General features: G+C 31.8%; 1 protein-coding gene across 1 annotated transcript in view; it reads right to left on the reverse strand.

The window, feature by feature from the left end:
* Window positions 1-14,787, reverse strand: part of lad1 (ladinin) — a 37,768-nt gene that overhangs the window by 3,428 nt on the left and 19,553 nt on the right. The window contains exons 6-13 of the mRNA XM_056448903.1: window positions 14,307-14,393; window positions 13,990-14,033; window positions 11,453-11,495; window positions 11,286-11,344; window positions 11,121-11,187; window positions 9,361-9,489; window positions 7,065-7,151; window positions 602-695 (exon numbers count right to left, since the gene is read on the reverse strand). Coding sequence (XP_056304878.1) covers window positions 624-695; window positions 7,065-7,151; window positions 9,361-9,489; window positions 11,121-11,187; window positions 11,286-11,344; window positions 11,453-11,495; window positions 13,990-14,033; window positions 14,307-14,393 — 588 coding nt within the window. The 3' untranslated portion in view covers window positions 602-623. The remainder of the gene's footprint in view (window positions 1-601; window positions 696-7,064; window positions 7,152-9,360; window positions 9,490-11,120; window positions 11,188-11,285; window positions 11,345-11,452; window positions 11,496-13,989; window positions 14,034-14,306; window positions 14,394-14,787) is intronic.

The raw sequence follows: 14,787 nt of genomic DNA on the forward strand, positions 1-14,787 counted from the left end.
GTTTTATATGCATAAAAAAAAATGTAAATCGAGTGTGTGTGACGTCTTAGCATGAACACACAGCCCACACTCCTTTCACTAGTTAAAATAGATTATTTCTCTGCATTTTAACGTTTTTTGAAACAAATACAAATATGTCAGCAAATACATAACACTATTCTAGTGGTTTTTGGTTATTTTGAAACAAAAATTATACATATGGTCTCTTTAAAAATATCTATAATTTTTTATTTACTCACAAAACCAACACTATCTCATGGCAATTCGTAACTTTTTGATTTAGAGGCTATGAATCCATCTTATTCATACAGTTTTACACGATTTGCTCATCCCCCAATGATGGTTGGGTTTAGGGGCAGGGTTGGGTGCCACGTCTCCTTTTAAAAATTGTAATTTTTGTACAACTGAACTCTAAACTGACAAAATGTAAAATACTTATGTTTCCTTGTGAGATCAGGCTGACAAAACCTATGCCATTGTTTTGATTTTTTTTTTTTTTTATGTGTTAATTGACAAATGAATCACAGTATGCGCTGCCTTTTCTTCATTCCATTCATCCTTGTATTTTTGTATTTAAAGTAGAGACAAACAGTCAGCTCACTTTGCATTTAGCCGCTTGAGCTTCACTTGTGGTCCTGCTCTTCTGCTCTTTCAAACAGACTTTTCTTACTGGAGATGTTCACATGTCTCAGATCCTGGATAAGAACAAATGACAAATATATTACCTACTAGCATTAATGCATCAAGACATTCGACACAGTTCAGTATTGCATATACTAAGCTTGTAACTCATCCGGAAACAGTTTAAGGAGTCGTCAGCATTACAAAATACCTGAACAAGCCATCAAATTTCTACTTATTTTAAATATAGTATATACAGTGAGGGAAATAAGTATTCAACAGGTCAACATTTTTCTCAGAAAACATATTTCTAAAGGTGAAGTTGACTTGAAATGTTCACCAGATGTTGGTAACAACCAAAGAAATACATATATGCAAAGAAAACAAATTAATTAGTTTATAAATTAAGTTATGTGTAAAAAAATGAAAAGACACAGGAAAAAAGTACACATGAAGAAAGGGAGGTGTAAAAAGAAAGTGAAACCCAAGACAGCAGCTGAAATCTCTCAGTAGTTATTCAGCAACCCTTCACCCATTGTCATAGTAAATTAATATCAACTGCTTCAGTCCAACATCTACATCACTAGGATGATAAAGATGAAACCAGGGTGGACAATTATCCAAAACACATGACAATTATCCAAAACACAGCCAAGAAAACTCTCAAATGCTCTCAGAGAAAGAAAATCAAGCTGTAGGATGACTTGGCCAAACACCTGACTTGAATCCAATATGAAATACAAATTAAAGATCAGATTTAATAGACAAGACCCACAGAACCATCAAGACTTTTACACTATGTTGAAGTCTGTGAAAAACTCACACCTGAGCAATGCATGTGACTTCGTTCTCTATATGAATGAACAGTAGTTTCAGTACATTATCCTTGTGTCATTACAGTATTTTTACACAATGTTTTCGATTTCTTTTTGTTTTTCTATATTTTTGTTTTTATACATGAAATTGAACCAAAATCTGACTCAATTCCATGTCAATAGGTCTTTTTGAATATTTTTTCCCAGAAAAAAAAAAAAAAACATGACATGTTGAATACTTTCCCCTCACTGTATTTAAGGCCAACTATTATTATTATTATTATTATTATTATTATTATTATTATTATTATTATTATTATTATTATTATTTCCTTTATTTCAGACTCTTAGTCCATATCCAAAACATAACAAATCACAAATTACAATTAATAAATAAATAAACAACTAATAATACCATACAATCATATATGTATTGACATAATTTTAAGAACATTTATTCCAATGCTTCCATAACTAGGAGAGGTCCTTAGTATAACTTAGTGTGGGATCATTTAAAACCTTTACAACTGCATTACTTAAGATATTCAATCAACAAATACAATCATACATATATTTCCTAAATACATACAGTTGAAGTCAGAATTATTACCCCCCCCCCTACTTTTATGTTTTTCTCCAATTTCTGTTTAACGGAGAGAAGATTTTTTCAACACATTTCTAAACATAATAGTTTTAATAACTCATTTCTAATAACTGATTTATTTTATCTTTGCCATGATGACAGTAAATAATATTTTACTAGTTATTTTTCAAGACACTTCTATACAGCTTAAAATGACATTTAAAGGCTTAACTAGGTTAATTAGGTTAACTAGGCAGGTTAGGGTAATTAGGCAAGTTATTGCATAACAATGGTTTGTTCTGTAGACTATCGAGAAAAAATATAGCTTAAAGGGGCTAATAATTTTGTCCTTAAAATGTTTTTAACAGCTTTTATGACATACTGTGAAAATTTTCTTGCTCTGTTAAACATCATTTGGGAAATATTTAAAAAAGAAAAAAAAAATCAAAGGGGGGGGTAATAATTATGACTTCAACTGTACATAAATGTTTTTTTTTTATTAGTAAACATTATTTGTTCTTTAGTTTTTCTCAATATTTATTTCCTTTTACACTGTTTTAAATGCGCCACATTCTTCACCTCAACTATGAAACTTGTTTTCTGAATGACAGAATATTTTAGGAGGACTGAAAAAGGTCATTTAAGGATAAGTGGAGGTGTCATTATAATGACTGAAGTCGTAAATGATGGTTCAGACTTGTTATTTCATAGGCGCAAACTACTCCACATTCACCAGATACATGGCACATGTTTGTGTGATGAGTAATGAGGTCAAATCAGTCAACACAGCTGACTAAACTGAGAAGGTGTAACACTGCCACCAAGCCAAAGACCAAAGAATAACACTGTTCAGTGAGCGAGTGCTGATCACAAAGCTTCCACGAGAAGACTCACAACATAAACCGACCACTTGAAAATTCGCAGTTTGACAGAGACGGTCTATAGGTATGTGTTTTTGTGAAGATATGTGAAATTGCAATTTCAGATAAAAACATACTGTAATTTTGATAAAAATAAATAAATAAAAATAAACAAACAAGTTTTTTGTTTGTTGTGATTGAAAATCAGGTTTATTCCACCAAATACTCATTTAAATTTCTTCTGAAATTAAAACACTTGTGTATCCAAATATGAATGTAAATGTGTTTGTTTATGCTATTACATTACTTTGTTTAATTATGCACTTTTAATAAATGATTTAAATTACATTTTTATTATAATTTTGGAAGAAAGGCCAATAGGTAGTCGTACTCAAGCACTCATATACTCTTAACCCAAATAGCTGACTTCATTAGAAAATTAACTAGAAAACCAGCGCTGTTTAGTTTTTGTGTAAATTCAGTGAAAATGGTCAAGTAAAGTAAAAGTATCTGGCTTAAGAGTATAACTATAAATCATAAATCCAGAGAATCTGAGAATGTAGAATGTATACATTCAACAGGTTTTTTTCTGGTTCTTGAATCTGATTGGTTTATAGCCGTGCAATATTCTGCCAGCAACAGCACTCGTACCACCTCTTTAGCCTAGAGCCCTGCATTTTAACCTGACTTTTTTTATAACCCTCGGGCCGGGCTTCGGGCCAATTTTCACATCATAGCTAGCACGCATATCGGGCTTCGGCCTGCATTAGAAAAAACTTAGATTGGGTGCGGTCCAGAAGTGCATAGAGATTTCCAGCCACGTACAATAGAGAACATAAAGAGAAAAAATTCCAACTTAAAACTGTGAAAAAAAAAACACTAGAGGAAGGACAAACTTCTGGACAAATTTTTAAATAGTGAGAACTTTAAATGATGACCCAACTGGTTATGCACAATGCACAACTGTAAGTCCAGGGGCGCCTGCGGGATTTTATTCCAGTTATGCACAAATCCATCACCACCCCGCCTCATCATCCCTTATTCTTATTCTAATCTCAAGAAATACTCATGCTTACTGTAAATGGCTACATTATTTAAGGGCATTCATTATGACATAATTAGTTTCTTTTTTAATAATGATATAGTTTCTTTGAAATCTGAATGTAATAAAAGCACATCAGCATCAAGGAAAAATCAGACACTCAAGGTGTAATCTTTAAAATGATGACATATTAAAAAAATTGTGGTAGTGAAGCATTAATTAAATCCTTAATTTCCACAACAAAATGTTCCACATTTGAGTAATGGATGCACTCAAACAAAAATATAATTTGTATATTTGTATAGGAAAAAATATCTTTTAAAACAAATTTTGTCTCTTAGTTTTCATATATATATATATATATATATATATATATATATATATATATATATATATATATATATATATATATATATATATTTGTTGGTCAGTTATCTACTAGATAAAATAGGAGAACGAATAACATTTGAGGTGAAGTGCTTCAAAACAAGTCCGCTATATGCTTAGTGCCAAAACACCAACTGGATTGTCAAATAAAATAATAATCTAGCTTAAATAAAACTAAAATTAGAATTGTAAGTTTTAGTGTGCAGAAAAACCGCCAGCAAAACTAAAGCCAATAGATTTCTTTACACATCTCCCACCATGCAAGTAGATACATGCTTTAAAACACACAAACGCACACCTTTATTTATTCTCATTCTTTTTTGCTTTGTCAATATATTGTAGTGTATACTGTTTAGTAATCTTTTTCAATTATGTTATAAATAAATAAATAAATAAATAAATAAGCTGCATAAGTTCACGCCCTCTCATGGTAGGTACGCGCAGTGCATACAGCCGTACGGTTGCAGGTGCCACTGGGTTAAATTGAGTAAACTTACTTTGGACAACATACCGCTTGAATATCGCTGTCACTTAAACTAAATCTTACATTTAAAAAAAAAAAAAAAACTCCAAATGTTTCTCTAAATTATTCAGATAAAAAAAAAAAAAATGAAAAACATCAACTTTATATTAAATACAAAGCTGGTCTATATTATAATGGCTGTGACTGTATAAACTGTTTGGCGGGAAAAAAACGGGCTTTGGGTCAGACTCAGGCCAGAATTTTGATGAGCTGGCGGACAAGGGCCGAGCTACAGCATGTGCATCTCGGGCCAGGGCTGGGCCAGGGCTTAAATTTAAGGCCCGTGCAGGGCTCTACTTCAGCCTTCACCCTTGTGCATTAGGGGAGTGCGGTGCACAAAGTAAGACGGGGTTAAATGTAAGTTATTTGCTCAAGGTTGACCATGGCATGCTTTTGAGGTTTTTTACCATAGTGCCAGGAGACGTCTTCCTGCCAATTATTTAAAAAGTTAGGCGAAATTTGGATGAGAAATACAAGAGAAATTTTTGCAGCATAAAAGTATTTTTGATTATAGCCAATATTTTTTTATATTTAAAAAATCTGTGAAAGTATGTAAGTGAAATCTTATTTTGTTGTGATAAACGACAAAAAAATAATTTTATTGCTAATAATGCAAATAAATGCATTGTATAATAATGGATAAGTGGATAATAACACAAATAGATTCAAATGTGTTTATCCAATAAATAAAGAAACATACTGTGTGATGTAGAATAAAAAAAAAGAGCCAATTACTGAGGAAATATAGCTCCTATTTAAAGTAAGGATTTGATTTAATTGTGTGATATCTGCCTTTATACGCATATGTTACAACTAACACTCTGTTACAACTTGTCCCGCAGGTGGGGTAAATAGTAGCATTTTTACTCCTGGCAATTTTGACAGCGCACCTGCGGTCATTAGCCTGAGCATAGACGGTTGACATTGTCCATCCACAAGATGGCAACAGAGACAGAATAATAAGCCCTTAGAGGAGGAAAAATACAGTGTAATTTCTAACTACAGCTGATCAAATCATTATTAAACAGGTAAGTTACATTCTAAGTAGATATCTCTTTTGTATGTTGTAGTGCTGTATTTATACCATATAATTGTAGTGTATTGAGTGTGAGATGGGACTCGCATATCAGGAATGTGTGTTGTGTTGGCAGAAAGAAAGAATACAGTAAATGCCCGCATGTGTTTAGCGTTTTTCCTTATCACAAATACAACAGCAATCTGGTAGTGATTGCGCTGCTTTTCTTTTCAGGGTTTATTATTGTGATATCCCAATTACAACAGGGAAATATTATAGACTGTAATAGACTGTAATACTGCAGGGAGATATCTCTGTAGACTGCCTTTCAGCCTTATACTCTTAAAATGTCAGCAAAATCATCTGTTTTGTCTTCAATTTAGACATTAAGCTATAGAATCATACAAACACTAGCTGTAAAGTGGCGCTGGTGAATTAGTAACGGCTTTTGCTGTTCTGACATCAGCTGCAAATTTTAAGACTGTTTGTGTTTGATTGTCTTTTTTATATACACGATTATACAGACGAACTGTTGTATAAACGCAATATCACATGACAGTGCGATGTGGCTGTATATCATCACTGATGGGACACTAAGGTATTTATTTTGGATAGAATAAAATCAGTTTTACATTTTATATCTAGTGAAATATTATTTAGTCATCATGGCAAAGATAAAAAAAAATCTGTTATTAGAAATGAGTTATTAAAACTATTATGTTTAGAAATGTGTTGAAAAAATCTTCTCTCCGTTAAACAGACATTGGGGAGAAAATAAACAGGGGGGCTAATAATTCAGATTTTATATATATCATATATATATCATATAAAAAAGCTCCTATATTTATATTCTGTTATTTCACTTTAAAGGAAATGGAAAATAAAACTATTAATTGTCATAAGAGTAAAATTACTAAAGTCACACACAAAAGCCAGATAAAATTTTGCTAATTTTGGATAAAAATCTCAGATGACACTTTTTTTGCATATTCTAGTTTATTCGTTTATTTGTATAGCAGTTTTCACAATAATTATTGTTTCAAAGCAGCTTTATAAAAGGTGCACATTATTGCATTACAATCAAATACGGAAAAGATAAGGATATTAGTTACCAAAATATTAGGAAAGGTATTAATTGAATAAATATTAATAATATTTTTTTTTTCTTGTAACTGAATGTGTAAGCTGTTTAACCCAAGACTACAACTCAGAACGTACCGTAGGAGATGATGAGATGTTGAATGTTTTCTTCTGAACCCAACGATTAATCCGATCAGAGATTCCTGAAGATAAATTCCGAAAATCCTGAAAAAGACAGTAAGTATTTTAATAATTAAAACAAATCATTAAACAAACATTAAATGTGCAGTATGTTGAACTAGTTATTGCAATTCAAATTCAAAACACTTTTTCACCCAGCTCCTTCTCTGATGACTCCAAGCAAATGCAGGTTGCCAAATTAACGACACCAACAGAGGTGAGCATGCCTGACTATTGAGACTACACCATAACTACACTTGACGACATGCAACACAAGTGATCTCATCCATGTTAAAGGAGCTTCTGACCTGAAAATGTATATTTTAGAAATAGTTACTGTTTCTTTAATATGCATCCACATACAGTGCATCAGGAAAGTATTTATAGAGCTTTAGTTTTTCCATATTTTTTATGTTACAGCCTTATTTCAAAATGGATTATATTGTTTTATTTCTTCAAAATTTCACACACAATACCCTATAATGACAATATGAAAAACGATTTTTTGAAATTGTTGCAAATCTATTAAATATAAAAAACTGTACATAAATCAGATGTCAACAACAATTACATGTACATAAGTATTCACAGCCTTTGCTCAATACTTTGTTGATGCACCTTTGGCAGCAATTATAGCCTTAAGTCTTTTTGAATATGATGCCACAAGCTTGGCAGACCTGTCTTTGGGAATTTGTGCCCATTCCCCTTTGCAGTACCTCTCAAGCTCAATCAGGTTGTATGGGAAGCGACGATGTACAACCATTTTCATATCTCTCCAGAGATGTTCAATAGGATTTAGGTCTGGGCTCTGGCTAGGCCACTCAAAGACATTCACTGAGTTGTTATGAAGCCACTCCATTGATGTTTTGGTGGTGTGCTTTGGGTCATTGTCCTGTTGGAATATGAACCGTCGCCCCAGTCTGAGGTAAAGAGCATCTCAAGCAGGTTTTCACTCTGTACATTGCTGCATTCATCTTTCCCTCTATCCTGACTAGTCTTCCAGTTTCTGCTGCTGAAAAACTTCCCCACAGCATGATGCTGCCACCACAGTATTAGCCTGGTGATGAGCATTGCCTGATTTTCTCCAAACATAACGCCTGGCATTCACTCCAAAGAGTTCAATTTTAGTTTCATCAAATTTGTTTCAGATGCCTTTTGGCAAATTCCAGGCGGGCTGCCATGTGTCCTTTACTAAGGAGTGGCTTCCATCTGGTCAATCTACCATACAGGACTGATTGATGGGTCGCTGCTCAGATGGTTGTCCTTCTGTAAGGTTCTCCTCTCTCCACAGAAGAACAGTCAAGCTCAGACAGAGTGACCATAGGGTTACTGATAAACTCTCTGACTAAGGCCCTTCTCCCCCAATCACTCAGCTTAGATGGACAGCCAGCTCTAGGGAGAGTCCTGGTGGATCCAAACATCTTCCACTTACGGATGATGGAGGCCATTGTGCTCATTGGAACTTTCAGAGCAGCAGAAATTTGTCTGTAATATTCCCCAGTCTTGTGTCTCGAGACGTTTACAGACAATTTCTTTGTCTTCATGCTTAGTTTGTGCTTTGACATGCACTGTCAACCCTGGGACCTTATATAGACAGCTGTTTGCCTTTTAAAATCATGTCCAATCAACTGAATTTACCACAGGTGAACTCCAATTAAGCTGCTGAGTGGAAACAGAATGTACCTGAGCTCAATTTAGAGCTTCACGGAAAAGGCTGTGAATGCTTATGTACATGTGTTTTTTTAGCTTTTTTATTTTTAATAAATTTGCAACAATTTCAAAACAAATCTTTTTTTCACGTTGTCTTTATGGCATATTGCATGTAGAATTTCGAGGAAATAAAAGAATTTAATCCATTTTGGAAGACTGTAGCATTAAAAAAATGTGGAAAAAGTGAAGCGCTATGAATACTTTCCGGATGCGCAGTATGTGGATGCAGCCTTCATGACTGAATTGAAATAGGCTGTGTTTTCCAACAAGGCAACCAATAGTGCTGAATATTACTGGCAGTGGGTGGGTTATAGAGACCAAAACAAACACAGACATTCTAATACAGAACATCCATTTTCAAAGGAAAATAACTGACTTTAGCATTGTTTTTTCGATAAACAAGTATATTCACTTAGAATATTTCTTAAGAATCTGCAAACACATTATGGTATCTTTACCCTTTTTAAGAGTCAAACACTTATATAACAGCACCTTTATGATGAGCTGAAATAATTAGGTAAATATCACTGCAGATGGAGATCACCTGCTTGGAGAACAGATGTGATTTCTCTGCTCCATCCTGCTCTTTCTCAAACAGCTCCCTCTTTCGCGAAACCTCATCCGCCAAACACACCGTCTTATGAACCATTGGGGATTTGGATATCTCCCACTTCTAAAAGATGAAAAACACAAACCATTTCTCTTTCTTACAATCCCCAAACTGTCCACAAAAAGCTGCAATTAAATTTAAAAGGATAGTTCACTCAAAATTTAAGTTGATATATTGTTTACTCTCCCTCAAGTTATTCCAAACTTTTATGAGATTCTTTATTCTGTTGAACACAAAAGAAGACATTTAAAAAAATGAACTGAAACTGACAGTAACCACTGACTTTCATAGTAGGTAAAATTAATACTATGACTGTCAATGGTTACTGGGTTGGGGCTGGAAGGGCATCCGCTCTGTAAAGCATATGCAGTAATAGTTGGTGGTTCATTCTGCTGTGGGAACCTCTGAAATAGAGACTGAGGAAAAGTAATTACAAATGAATGCACGTCTTCAGCATTTTTCTAAATATCTTACTTTGTGTTTAACAGAATAAAGAAATTCAAAATAGGTTTGTCACAAGTGATGAGTGTGTAAATGATGACTGAATTGTCAGTTTTTTTTAACTATCCCTTTAAACAAAGACTGGTGGTGTATGTTTTGCAAGAATATTTTTCTGTTTCACTATTTCTACTTCAAAATGCAATGTAATTAAAACAGGTGTTTCTTGCTGTTTCTTAGTAATTAGCTGTTTTCTTAATAATTATAAACATTTTTTTTCTAAAAAAAAAAAAAAAAATATATATATATATATATATATATATATATATATATATATATATATATATATATATATATATATATATATATATATATATATATATATATTCAATGGGCCAGTTAACTTTCCTGTCGTGTTTGGGTCAAACCTGATCAATTTACAACTTAAAATACTCTTAAATATTGTCTTTTACATCTGATTTCCTCGAGGCCTTATGATATCCTCCACACTATGCATTTGAACATACAAAAGTGATGATCACCTCTTTCATTAAATTTTAAATGTTTTAGTCAACCTTGTGCCAACCAGGTGTAAGCCAACCTTACACCTGTGGTGTTCCCAGACAAAAGTGACCGCCATAGGAAATGAATGGGTATCCAGACTATATTTATCCATCAGACAGAAAACATCCCCATATGCTGTACTTCACTCTGTACTTGCTAACAACAACAACAACAACAACAACAACAAAAACACCCCCAAAAATATTCTGTCATCATTTACTCACTCTTTACACTCTTTACTAAACCTGTTTGAGTTTTTTGTTTTGTAGAACACACAAAAAGGTATTTTGAAGAATTTGGGAAATTGCAACCATTGACTTCCATAGCAAGAACATCAAATACTATGGAAGCCAATGGTTGCAGGTTTCCAAACATTCTTCAAACTGTCTTCTTTTGTGTTTAACAGAAAAAAATGGGTTTGGAACAAGTGGAGGATGAGAAAAAGGTTTTCTGGTTGAACTGAATTGGTTTTCTTGTAAAAATTCAATATCTCATTTGCGACTACACTTAAACATGTGAAAATAAGAAAATAATAAACATTTTAAACTCTTCAAAGTGACTGTAAGTCATAATCTCAGCACAAACATCATTAAAACAACAATTATGTTATGAACAATATTTCACACCCTATATGTAAATACAGTATATACTATAGGTTAATTCTCTGTGTGTTTAGCTGTGTAGATTCAGACCTGTGATGCTTGCGCTAGTCTTTCCATTTTCTCCTGAATGGAGCGAGATGACAGTCTCTGTCGAGAGCTAATGAAAAAGCACAAACAGCCTTTAATTCAAAACATCTTCATTTTTTACTGCTGGTAAAACACAGACTTCAGATGTGGTAACATAGACACACTCACTTCCTCTGAAACGGCGTCTGCTGCTGCTCCTCCTCCTCCTGGTTGGGACCCTGGTTGGTCTGTAAAGCAGAACACATAATATGTTCATCAATAGGACATTAACTGAGGTATGTGGTGTTTGTGTTACTTGCTATACTTTAAGTGTTTAGTAAAGCTGATAACTTTACCTTACTGGATTCAGAGATCTTCGATGCAACCCTCACACTTGCACTGTGGATGGGAATAAATGTTGACAAAAGTCAATGAGACGAAAAGAGGTTGTCAAGTCTCAGAACGATAAAAGAGCAATAATACAGCTTGGTTTTTTTTAGAATTAGTTTTTCTGTAAGTTACAATGTCTTGAGCAAAAAAAACAAAACAAAAAAAAAACACTATAACATGCTTTAGAGTCATTAAAACGTAATTTAGTCAATAGTTTATTTTTCACAAATCTTCCATGTTGATGATTTTAAATATTTAGATGCTATTTAAAAATCAAAACACAAAAACAAAATACTAATGTATTGTGATTTTAAATCTTTAAACTTTAATACAATTCTTCAAATCTCTGTTTTACCAATTTGTCAGCAATATTTTTTAATTATATAAACATTTATATCATTATAACAGGTGCTTATTCTTCTTATTCTTTTATGTATTTGAAGTAGAAAAAAAGGCTTTTAGCTTGTCATGTTCTGACATTTTAATTTCGTAAAAGTTATTTGAAACACCAAAGCAGACCTTTTATTCATATTTAATATTCTTTCTATGTCTATAAAAATTATTTTGTACATATGTTTTAACCCATATAACATATATATATATATATATATATATATATATATATATATATATATATATATATATATATATATATATATATATATATATATATATATATATAATTCTATATAATTCTAAATTATTTATTATTTAATTTTAATGATAATTTATATCAAATACTTTCTAATAACATACTGAATCAATAGTACATGTTTACACTCGTAAATAATCCACTATCATCAACAAAAACAATGAATGACAAAGATGTCTGCATTACTTTAAATATAAGATGTTTCATAAGATGCTCTTAATTTCTAATCAGAATGAACTAACGTTGACATATTAAACTTAATTACTTTTTTTATTCAGGTCATTAAAAGAGAATGTGTTAAAAATATGAAAAATTTCTTTATAATAAATGTTTCTTTTTTATGTTTTTTTAAATTATTTTAATGTATTGATATACAAAATTGTACTTAATATTTGTAGTCAATTTGATTATTGTACGATGAGTTCACTAAAAATGACAAAAGAAATAAAGGCTGCACAATATATTTTATAGTGTACTACATTATTATTATTATAATTATAATATAATATAATAATATAATTATTATTATTATATTACATTAAATAAATGTAAGAAATAAATGTAACAAAAATGTAAAAAATACAGTTGTATTAAATAAACAGTTGTTAATCTAATGTAAACAAACCAATCCTATAAAATAAAAAATAAAAGGCTTTTCATTTGCATGTTGTTGCTTTTTTAATCTTACTATTAACTACTATTTTTATCTTCGGTGGGTTATGGATAAATTATGGCAATTCTAATAGTTGAATAAAATTTATTTGATTTTTGTAAATCACCAAGCGACCACCTATCATTGTACCGCGACCGTCCAGGGGGTTCCGACCCCCACTTTGAGAACCACAGGCTTAGAAGTTATAGCAATATGTTAAAAAAGTCCACATGAACATATAAATTATTTGAATACTTGAGATTTAACTGATTGTGTTATTTCCAGACACTTGACTCCTTGCTTAATACAACCAAAATGAATTAGTTTACATTTACATAAAACTAAAATACTTCTTCAAACGCACTTTCATAATCATTTGTACTGATATAATTGCTATTATTCTTAGAAATATGACTAAAGTGAAGTAAAATACTGCATGTACTAATAATCTCCAAAATATTATCCAATCCTAATAAACCATACACCGTTAGAAAGCTTACTTATTATTGTGTACATTATATTGTATTTAACTGACTCAATAAATTACACTTATGACTGCTTTATGGCTGGTTTTGTGATCACATATTCAATAACACACTCGATAAAATTAAAACGAGTACTTTACACATGCTTTAGTACATTAGTCAACACATCAAATCAAGTGTACTTCTTTAAAATATGACAGAAGATATTTGAAAAAAATATTTTAAAATGTACTCATAAATTTTTTACAAATATGTCAAAAAATGAACTCTCAAGTAAAATAAATCAAATGTGACGTGCAGCATTATTATCAAGTAATTTATAATAGTAACTATCAATAGAAATAAAAATGTCAGTAACATTTCACAATAGGGTTGCATTGGTTGATGGAAGTTAAAGCACTGGTTGAACAATACATCTGGTAAATATTACTTAATCTTTGCTATTGTTAACTAAAAGTTTATTAATCTGTTAATTAATACATTAGTTAACATAAACTATGCTAAACGATGACTATTCAGCATTACATAATCTGTATTAATGTTAACTCACTGTCTAATGTATCTCCTTACATTATTAGCTAAACTAGTTCATGTTTAATTACACACACTAATGTATTTGTTTATGGATTAGATAACATGAACTAACAATAAACAATATGTATGTGTGTGTGTTTATATATATGTGTGTGTTTATATGTGTGTGTGTGCCTGTACCTTCTCTGTAGCGGCATGTTTTCCTCCTCCTTCTTCTTCATCATCTGAAACAGATTGTGACAGTGAGTCTAACAGCGCTTCAGTTTTGTCTGCCGTGTGTGTGTTGAGTTAGTCAAATATTGAACAAATGAGCCCTCAAATCATTCTCGCCGTGTTGAAGTTTGTGACGCAGCACCTGAAGCTTATTAACACATGAAAATGTGACGGTACAGTGGGTTGCTGTTCTGTTCATAGGAAAAGCAAACATCAAATAATTTATTGACTGTGATGTTTAATCAGTTTGGATGAGTGTTTATGTAGTAAAATGAGCGCTTTACCCTGAAGGACATGGTTCTGGAGCTCTGCCGTGTGAACGCTGGCTTCATGGCCGCCTCGAAGTTACTCGCTGAGCCATTTTCATGTCTCTGTGTGAACATGCAGATCATATAAGGTGAAATAGAGAATGCAAAATGAATTATAGAACTATAAATCAATCATTAAATGATGAACTCTTTTATTAGAGATGATGAAATTACCCTGTTTATTCGATTTATGTTAATTTACATTATGTGAATAATGTGAATTATTCAAATTAAGTTTACGAATGTGGTTGTAATGCTGGTGAATAATGACCATTTTACAATTGTTTTAATTGTAGTGAGTTCACTGTAAAAAAAAAAAAACATGCTTGTCAAAATTATAGTATGTCTAATATGAAACTACTCTTTGATTATTTTTAGTTTTATACTTTTTTTAATTCAGATTTTTAATTAAACATGTTACTTATTATTTGTTTTTATTTATTTTATGACCATGGCT

Source organism: Danio aesculapii, chromosome 23 (assembly GCF_903798145.1).
Source record: "Danio aesculapii chromosome 23, fDanAes4.1, whole genome shotgun sequence".
Classification (NCBI taxonomy): Eukaryota; Metazoa; Chordata; class Actinopteri; order Cypriniformes; family Danionidae; genus Danio; species Danio aesculapii.